We start from the raw sequence: 9,974 nt of genomic DNA on the forward strand, positions 1-9,974 counted from the left end.
AACTCATCACGACTGAACCCTGAACTCATCACGACTGAACCCTAAACTCATCACCACTGAACCCTGAATTCATCACGACTGAACCCTGAACTCATCACGACTGAACCCTAAACTCATCACCACTGAACCCTGAATTCATCACGACTGAACCCTGAACTCATCACGACTGGACCCTGAACTCATCACGACTGGACCCTGAACTCATCACTACTGGACTGGACTGTTATGATGATGTCATGTTTGAACTGAGTTAACTTCCTCTGAGAGATAATAAAGGACAGGCTCAGTCTGTATAAACAGCCTGTTGTCCTTCTGTCCGTCCTCCAGGGGCGGGGGCTGGAGACGTGGGCGTCATCATTGTGGATTCAAACGGTCGCAGGGACACAGTGGAAATTGTCCTGGAGAACAAAGGGGACAGTATTTTCCGCTGCACCTATGTCCCCGTCCTGGAGGGACCTCACACCGTGTACGTGACCTTTGCTGGGCAGCAGATTCCCAGAAGCCCTTTCACTGTCCACATCTCTGAGGGTGAGTTTGACACGTCCATGTCCTCCATGATGGACACATCCAGGTCTGAGCCTCTGGTCCTTTAAGAAAGATTTTAACCTCTTCATTTCCAGGTGATTTTAAAAGAAACTTAAATATGTTCAGTTTTTACTCTGTTCCTCATCTAATGAAATCAACATCATGAACTTTGTGACACCCCCACCCCCCCCCAGCATTGATCTCTAATCAGTGACCTCCACATCGAACTCTGACTCATTCAAGAACTAAAGTTCCTGAAGCTCAGTCTGGGTCCAGGTCTGGTTCCAGGTCTGGTTCAGGTCTGGGGGACAGTCGCTGCTTGCTCCTCAGGTGTTATTGGCTGAAGCTGTGCTCTCATGGTTTTGGGCTGGGGTGTTCGACTGTCTCGGGCGCTGCGGCGGTCGGCCGGCAGAGGTGTGGACGGTTTAATGGACAAGGACTTGGACCTGGATTATCTTGTCTCAGAGATGTGGATCAGACTTCAGACCAGACTGTCTTTGAGCTGCGACTTGATTCAGGACTTCAGGTTCTCGTCTTGACTTGGGTCTAGACTCAGAATTTGACTTGGTACGAGTCTTTGACTTGGGAGATCCAGTCCTCACTTGTACCTGGACCGAGGACCGGACTGGGGACTTGTCTGTTGCTGGGTGAGTTGTGTCTGGAATCTTAATTGGACCTGGGACTTGGATTTCTTGGGCCAGTCTTGATTTGAGACTTGGCTCAGGCTGTGACTTGGGACTTGACCTGGACCTTGTCAACAGTATTTGGTGTTGGGTCTTGACTTGGGGACTGCCGATCTTGGGACTTGTCTGAACTGGACCCTGGACTTGTCTGTCTTGATCTGGGACTTGTGTTTGTCAGTTTGGGACTTGACCTAGGAACTCTTGACTTCCTGAACTCATCGTGGTTCTGCCTCTGCCTGCTGGTCTGGCGTCCTTGCAGTCTGGAGGTCCGGTGGTCTGGAGGTCTGGAGGTCTCTATCCTCTCTCTATATGTAAAACTGTATCATCACTGTTGTTCCCTCCTTCAGTTTCACAGAGTGTCCCACCTCCCGGGTCTCCGGTGCAGATTATACCTCAGTCTGCACGCACCCCCCCCTCAGACAAGACACGGAGAGCCCCCCCTCCAACACCGCCCAAACCCAGGCGACCAAGTTAGTACAGGCCGGGGGGGCGAGGGTGTGACTGGAGCCTGCCTGCGCTAGCCTGGTTTCCCTCCACCTCAACTCAAAACCATCCCTGCCTCGAACCCCCCCACCCCTCTCTGTGGGGGGGTCCAGTTCTCCAGCATGTGCAGCACCTGCTTGGTCCTCAGCAGCTTTATCCTCCTGCAGCCCAGAGCTGAGTGTGTGGAGCTGAACCCTCTCTGGATGTGTCAGGTCCAGTCTCAGACTGGATCTGGATCAGTTCTGGTTCCTGAGCAGGTTTTTAGATCCAGTGACGCCGTGTTTAAATTCCGATCAGAACAGTTTTTATTCATTCGACTTCTTTCTACTTGAACTTGTACTTGTATTTGTAGCTACGTAGCTTAGCATAATAAGCTCACTATAATCAAATCTAATTAGTGATGTCATCCAGAGAGGGCGTGTCTGAGTGTGTGTGTGTGTGTGTTGGGTCACGTAAGGTCGACATGTTGAAGCAGCAGCAGACGATTGAATTAGTTTTTTTATTGTTGATATGAAACATGAACTTTCAGGTTTTATTCTCTTTAATCATTTAATTAAAGTAACAACTAATGAGTGAAAATAACGTTTAACTAGAACTAAACCTCCACCAGGACCAGACAGTCCAGGTCCAGGTCCAGGACCAGGACCAGGACCAGTACCAGACAGTCCAGGTCCAGGATCAGGACCAGGACCAGGGCCAGACAGTCCCAACAACTAATGAGTGAAAATAACATTTAACTAGAACTAAACCTCCACCAGGACCAGACAGTCCAGGTCCAGGTCCAGGACCAGGACCAGGACCAGTACCAGACAGTCCAGGTCCAGGATCAGGACCAGGACCAGGGCCAGACAGTCCCAACAACTAATGAGTGAAAATAACGTTTAACTAGAACTAAACCTCCACCAGGACCAGACAGTCCAGGTCCAGGTCCAGGTCCAGGATCAGGACCAGGACCAGGTCTACGACCAGGACCAGGACTAGATCCAGGTCCAGGTCCAGGACAGACATGAGCTCCTTGGCAGAGGAAACAAAGACCTTAGAAAAACTATTATTATTAACAGTAACTATAATTAATAATGATAATTTAAACTTAATTGTGACTCTGGATGAGAGTGAATGTGTCCAGATGATTGTCCTCTTCTTCTTCTTCTTCTTCATCATCATCATCATCACCTGCTTCAGCTTCCTTCCTCTCTCTCTCTCCCTCTCGCTCTGTGTCATCATGTGATCTGACAAACACCTGGAACACTTTCTGTTTACCTGTGGTTCAAAGCCATCTACAGCTGATCTACGCCACGTTTCACTTCCTGGTTCTGATTCTTCTTCTCCTGCTGAAGTTGTGACCCTGCAGCTCTTCTCTGGTTTCATGGCGTCTTCATCTTTGCTGCTTTTTCCCTTTCAGCCTCTGCTTCTCTCAGCGCTGATCAGCTGACTAACAAACAGACGTGTGTGTGTTGATTTCTGTTTAATTGACACTGATGGTTTTTCTGTCACGTGACGATGTTCAGATAAATCTGGATTTACTCTGAGGATTAGTTCAGGATTAAATCTTTTAATCTGGTTTATGTCTAGTTTAGTGAATACAGGTGTTTATTCTATATTTGGACCCAGTTTACAACCACTCCTCTTTCTTTAGTATTTCTGAAGTGTTTTTAAACGTCACTTCCAATTTAACAAAATCTTTTTTTTTCTAATTTTAGGCTCCATTTACATTTGAATAAATCTCCAGTTTCTATACTTTTGTAACTGAAGAACATTTATTAGGACGTCAGAGATACTGAGATCATCACGTCTAAATTCCTTAAAACCCCTTAAAAACTGATAATGGCCTCGATATTGTCAGTTAATCAATTTTTTTTATCACATTCAAGAATGTTTTAGAATTTTTGTGGCAGAATAGAAAAATGTCAACGTTTAATTTGATTTAATGAAAGTAGATTTTTTGACTTTTAAAGTTCAAAGTTATTAAGTCTGTAAAGCTGTAATTTGTTTGGTTGTTAAAACACTGAAGAGTAAAGTTAAAAAATCTTAAACACTTTTATATGAAAAAGGTTGTCGCCCCGCCCACTCTGTGATTCTATTGGTCGTCTCAATGGACCAATCGTGTTCCATGATGTCATAAAGATAAAGCCTGAGTCTGGACAGGTGTTAGATTTAGGAGTCTGTGAGTGTTTTAGTTTCATCATGATCCCAGTCTAACCAGTGTCCTGGTCTCCCTCTAACTGGTCCCACAGCCTGTAACCCCAACGCCTGCCGAGCGTCGGGCCGAGGCCTGCAGCCCAAGGGTCTGAGGGTGAAGGAAGTGGCAGATTTTAAAGTTTACACTAAAGGAGCTGGAAGTGGAGAACTCAAAGTCACTGTGAAGGGACCAAGTGAGACGCCATGACATCTGACACATGACCTCATGACCTCTGGCATGATTTCTCTTTGATCTGTCCGTCTCACTGAGCGTCACTGACTGTGGACGATGTTTTCATGTTGAATCCAGAGGGCCTGGAGGAGCCGGTGAAGGTCCTGGAGATGGAGAATGGGGTGTTTGAGTGCAACTATTACCCCATCCTGACCGGGAAGTACGTCGTCAGCGTCACCTGGGGAGGACACAGCATCCCACGCAGGTGATACTTCAGCTGGTCAGATTGTCTTCATCATGTTTGTTTTCACCTGAACCACAAACTGTGAAGTTAAACTCTGTAGATTTTTAGCTAATATCTGTTTTGTGTTGTTTGTGGTATTGTCTTTGGTAATTATTAATTACATCACACATGTAAAAGCCCAACTAGAAACAGGAGTGGAGATTTAACCACAGCTATTAACCCTCTGTGAAACACATCAGTTTCATCCATGACATTACCAGAAAATAAAACAGTTGATCCAAACAGGAAACTATGAGTTTTATGTTAGTTAAAGCAGAGTTTGTAGTTTACAGTCAGTGATGTCATGTAAACAGGATTATAAGATTATAAAATGCTAGAATGTTTGTAAAGCTTCTCTGCCTTAGTGGAATAATAGAAATTGCCTCTCTTTATCTTTAGTCCTTATGTTCACACTCACGTCAGTTAAATCTTTACCTTTGGTGTCATAATGTATTTTTATCACATTTCATTTCAGTCCTTCTGTCTGGGATTATGATGACGTGTGTTTGTGTTTTCAGTCCGTTTGAAGTACAGGTGAGCGAGGAAGCGGGGCCTCAGAAGGTCAGGGCCTGGGGTCCGGGTCTGGAGACCGGTATGGTGGGGAAGAGTGCTGACTTTGTGGTGGAGGCCATTGGGACGGAGGTGGGAACACTCGGTACGTAACGACAACATAATGAAAACATGGATATATTTTTCCTAATTCTACAGAGATTTCACACTCAGAATTTAACGATGAATGAAAGTAAAGATACTTTTTGTTGTGTCACAGTGAAGTCATCCTTTTATAACACCAAACCTGTGTGTTGTTTCCAGTTTCATAGAGTTATTAGAGTTAGAGATAGAGCAGAGTGTCATCAGCATATTGTGATACTCGATCGCAAAGAAACAGACTTGACATTATAAGTTTATAATCTGTTATCTAATTGTCTACCTGGTCATGTATCTTAATGCATATTTAAATACATAACTAAACACTCTGATTGCTGTTTATATAAACACATCTGAATTTATATTTAAATCGCTGAAAATTAGTATTTCTGCTAATAAATCTTTTTATTTCTTTTATTTTTCTGTTCTCAGGTGTCACTTGTAAATGAGATGTTGATCTTAATGTGACTTCCTGATGAAATAAAGTAAAAATGAAAATGAAAAAAAGGAAAACTTTGGACAGGAAACAGGAGGTGTTGGCCTGTTTTTTTGCATACTGTATATCCATGATCTCAGAGGGATGAATCCTAATGAACATTCTGCTAGCGCCACCATCAGGTCAAAACTTCTTGTACACATTAATATGTAATGTGCAGATTACTGTAATGTTTATTGATCACGTTCCTGCTCCCCAGAGGATGAACAGTCTATACCAGCTCCACTCTCAGAACAATCATGGATATAAAACCAGGTGTTCCAGCTGTTTGATTGAACATGTTGTGCTCAGGTTTCTCCATCGAGGGCCCGTCGCAGGCGAAGATCGAGTGTGATGATAAAGGCGACGGGTCATGTGACGTTCGATACTGGCCGACTGAACCAGGCGACTACGCCGTCCACGTCATCTGTGACGATGAGGACATCAAGGACAGTCCCTTCATGGCCCACATCCTCCCCGCGGCCAACGATGTCTTCCCAGAGAAGGTCAGACCACCACCTGCTCGAGGTTAAAATGATTCATATGAATCTCATTGTGAAACGTGATGTGTTGAATGTTCCCGCCTCCTCAGGTGAAGTGTTACGGTCCCGGTCTGGAGCCTCTGGGCTGCATCGTCAACAAACCTGCTGATTTCACCATTGACACCCACGGAGCCGGCAGAGGAGAGTTGAAGCTCTATGCTCAGGTGAGATGATCCTCTGATCAGATACCTGCTCGTCTCTGTCACAACGGCAGCTCACTGACTCTGTGTTTGTGTTCCCAGGATGCCGAGGGTTTCCCCATCGACATCCAGATCACTGACAACGGAGATAGCACCTTCTTCTGTGTTTACATTCCCACCAAGCCCATCAAACACACCATCATCGTCACCTGGGGAGAAGTCAACGTCCCCAACAGCCCCTTCAGGGTACAACACTGACGCTCATTCAGCATCCACTCATTCAAGTCACTGAAACAGAAAATCCACCTGCTGCTGTAAAGCTGCAGGAGGAGAACTGAGATTAATTCAATTTAACGATATAATTTCACAGATACACAAAGTCGACATCATCATCATGGAAATGTAAATAAAAATTACTGTTTATTTGGCCATTTAGTGACAGATAAAAACAGAATGACAGAGGACCCAGGATTGAACCCTGAGGTTCTCCAGAGGATCAGATGATGTGGACATGGGGGGGTTATTCATTGTTTTTGTATATTTTTGATGATGCTTTTAATTTATTTTCATTTTAGACAAGGAAAAGAGATGAAGTCAAGATAAAGAAAACATACAATAGAAGTGAAATAGTAATAACGTTTATTTATATAGTGTAGAACAAAATCAGCTGAATCACATAAAACACAAAAACAACCAGAGGTTCAATTCTATATAATAAATATAGTAAATTAGTGTTAAACCAACTTTTAGTATATTATTTTTTGATAAATAATTTGGTTGTATAAATAGATGTTTGTACTAGCTATGTAAATATATACACAAAAACATTATGTATGTTGATATGTAAATATAAAAATGGCCATTCATAGGTAGTTACATTTCAATTTATGCAGCTGATTCAAGTTCCTGAATGTTTGTGTGTTACCTGTGTTTGTGTGTGTGTGTTGTGGCTCAGGTGACTATAGGAGAGGGCAGCCATCCAGAGAACGTGAAGGTTTATGGTCCAGGTGTGGAGAAGACGGGACTGAAGGCCAACGAGCCCACGTACTTCACGGTGGACTGCAGCGAGGCCGGACAGGGTCAGACCTGGTCCCAGATCATACCTGTGTCACGTCTTTTATCCTGTTCATGTTGATATATCTTCACTTTTTCATTTGCTTTTTCATTTCATTTGTGACAGATAAAGTTGATTGAATATTGATTTGACCTGCAGGTGACGTCAGCATCGGGATCAAATGTGCTCCAGGTGTGGTCGGACCAGCAGAGGCCGACATCGACTTCGACATCATCAAGAACGACAACGACACGTTCACAGTGAAGTACACGCCTCCAGGTCCGGGCCAGTACACCATCATGGTGCTGTTCGCTGATCAGGTGAGAGACAGGTGAATGACTGATGAAAACACGCTCAGGTGAAACCAGACATTCAAATAACCTCTCACCTTTAATGTTGGAACAGGAAATTCCCATCAGCCCCTTCAGAATAAAGGTGGATCCTTCCCATGATGCAGCTAAAGTCAGAGCAGAGGGACCTGGACTTAATAAGACAGGTGAGCTGGTTCACACTGACACTCAGACACAAACTGTGATGATGATGATGATGATGATGATGATGATGATGATGATGATGATGAATATTAATGCACAAAGTCTCAAGACTAATGACAGGAAGTGAGGGTTGTCTGATGTAGAGCTGCACCAACACTGAGCTTCTGTTGTTCAAGGTTTTAAAAACGTTTGACGTTAATTTGTCTCATTAATTAATTCGAATGATCTGTAACAGGAAGTAGAAACACAATAGAAACAGTAAAAAAGTCACTTCCTGTCTGAGCTGTGATCAGTGTTGATGACTGTTTATTGTTAGGAACCAAAACAAAATCTTACATGGCAACAAACCTGGTTCTGATCCCGTTTCTGGTTCTGATACTGGTTCTGATCCTGATCCTGATCCTGATCCTGATTCTGGTTCTTGTTCTGATCCTGGTTCTGATACTGGTTCTGGTTCTGATCCTGGTTCTGATTCTGATCCTGATACTGGTTCTGGTTCTGGTTCTGGTTCTGGTTCTGATCCTGGTTCTGATACTGGTTCTGGTTCTGATCCTGGTTCTGGTTCTGATCCTGGTTCTGGTTCTGATCCTGATCCTGATACTGGTTCTGGTTCTGGTTCTGATCCTGGTTCTGGTTCTGATACTGGTTCTGGTTCTGGTTCTGGTTCTGATCCCGGTTCTGGTTCTGGTTCTGATACTGGTTCTGATCCTGATCCTGATCCTGATAGTGGTTCTGGTTCTGATACTGGTTCTGATCCTGGTTCTGGTTCTGATCCTGGTTCTGGTTCTGATACTGGTTCTGATCCTGATACTGGTTCTGGTTCTGGTTCTGATCCTGGTTCTGGTTCTGATACTGGTTCTGGTACTGGTTCTGGTTCTGATCCCAGTTCTGGTTCTGGTTCTGATACTGGTTCTGATCCTGATCCTGATACTGGTTCTGGTTCTGGTTCTGGTTCTGGTTCTGGTTCTGATCCTGGTTCTGATACTGGTTCTGGTTCTGATCCTGGTTCTGGTTCTGATACTGGTTCTGATCCTGATCCTGATCCTGATACTGGTTCTGGTTCTGATCCCGGTTCTGGTTCTGATACTGGTTCTGATCCTGATACTGGTTCTGGTTCTGGTTCTGATCCTGGTTCTGGTTCTGATCCTGGTTCTGGTTCTAACCCTCTGCAGGTGTGGAGGTGGGTAAACCGACCCACTTCACCATCTACACTAAGGGAGCAGGAAAAGCCAAACCTGAGGTTCACTTCACGGCGGCAGGTAAAGGTGACGCTGTCAGAGACTTCGAGATCATCGACAACCATGACTACTCATACACCGTCCGCTACACGGCGCTGCAGCAGGTAGAGCTCCTCCTCCACCTCCGTCACTCGTGTGTGTGTCCTGAGGTAACTGTGTGTGTCTCTCTCAGGGGAACACGTCCATCGCCATCTGTCACGGAGGAGATCCCATCCCTAAGAGTCCATTCAACATCAGTGTGGCCCCCCCCCTGGACCTGAGCAAGGTCAGAGTTCAGGGGCTGAACAACAGTAAGTGGATCAGAGTTCAGGTTGTCAAGGTGATCCTGGGTCAAAGGTCACGAGTCGAGACAGAACAACAAACCACAACGTGTCACTTTGTTTTATTTTCTATAATTTATCTTTAATATGGATTTGACCAAATATGTGAAAATAAAGTTTGAGTTAACCATTTATGAAACAGTCGGGCAGCCGTTTAACCTTCACCTGAGTGATGACTCTTCCTCACCTGTGTCTGTCTGTACGAACAGAGGTGGATGTTGGGAAGGATCAGGAGTTCAGCGTCAGCACCCGAGGAGCCGGAGGTCAGGGCAAACTGGACGTCAAGATCACCTCCCCCTCCCGTCGACCAATCCCCTGCAAGCTGGAGTCGGGCACAGCCAATGAGCTTCACACGGTGAAGTACATTCCCCCCGAGGAGGGGCCGTACAGAGTGGACGTCAGCTACGACGGGAACCCTGTCCCAGGAAGTCCCTTCACCGTGGAGGGGGTCATGCCCCCCGACCCCTCAAAGGTGAGTCACAGTCACAACATCCAGCTGCAGGAAACATCTGCAGATGTTTTATGTCAGTGTTGTTACCACAGACATCTTCACAGGGACAGACAGCCGGACGGACGGACAGACAGCCGGACGGACGGACAGACAGACAGAGAGACGGACAGACAGACAGACAGACAGACAGACAGAGAGACAGACAGAGAGACGGACAGACAGACAGAGAGACAGACAGACAGACAGACAGAGAGACAGACAGACAGACAGACAGACAGACAGACAGAC

The 9,974-nt window shown here is 45.3% G+C and overlaps 1 protein-coding gene across 8 annotated transcripts in view; it reads left to right on the forward strand.

Moving 5' to 3' along the window:
* LOC111669172 (filamin-C-like) overlaps positions 1 to 9,974 on the forward strand; it is a 47,612-nt gene that overhangs the window by 16,564 nt on the left and 21,074 nt on the right. For 5 of the 8 annotated variants that reach the window (XM_087179074.1, XM_023425425.2, XM_023425428.2 and 2 more), the window contains exons 8-21: positions 328 to 528; positions 1,556 to 1,678; positions 3,926 to 4,063; positions 4,180 to 4,306; positions 4,843 to 4,979; positions 5,760 to 5,953; positions 6,040 to 6,153; positions 6,232 to 6,375; positions 7,085 to 7,208; positions 7,343 to 7,503; positions 7,589 to 7,679; positions 8,850 to 9,019; positions 9,088 to 9,205; positions 9,445 to 9,707. In XM_087179074.1, the coding sequence (XP_087035200.1) occupies positions 328 to 528; positions 1,556 to 1,678; positions 3,926 to 4,063; positions 4,180 to 4,306; positions 4,843 to 4,979; positions 5,760 to 5,953; positions 6,040 to 6,153; positions 6,232 to 6,375; positions 7,085 to 7,208; positions 7,343 to 7,503; positions 7,589 to 7,679; positions 8,850 to 9,019; positions 9,088 to 9,205; positions 9,445 to 9,707 (2,105 nt within the window). The remainder of the gene's footprint in view (positions 1 to 327; positions 529 to 1,555; positions 1,679 to 3,925; positions 4,064 to 4,179; positions 4,307 to 4,842; positions 4,980 to 5,759; positions 5,954 to 6,039; positions 6,154 to 6,231; positions 6,376 to 7,084; positions 7,209 to 7,342; positions 7,504 to 7,588; positions 7,680 to 8,849; positions 9,020 to 9,087; positions 9,206 to 9,444; positions 9,708 to 9,974) is intronic. The other 3 variants (XM_023425431.2, XM_023425432.2, XM_023425433.2) reach the window with 1 other exon arrangement.

This window comes from Seriola lalandi, unplaced genomic scaffold (assembly GCF_002814215.2).
Source record: "Seriola lalandi dorsalis isolate HSWRI2012SDOR001 ecotype SW California unplaced genomic scaffold, Sedor1 jcf7180002054778, whole genome shotgun sequence".
Taxonomy (NCBI): domain Eukaryota; kingdom Metazoa; phylum Chordata; class Actinopteri; order Carangiformes; family Carangidae; genus Seriola; species Seriola lalandi.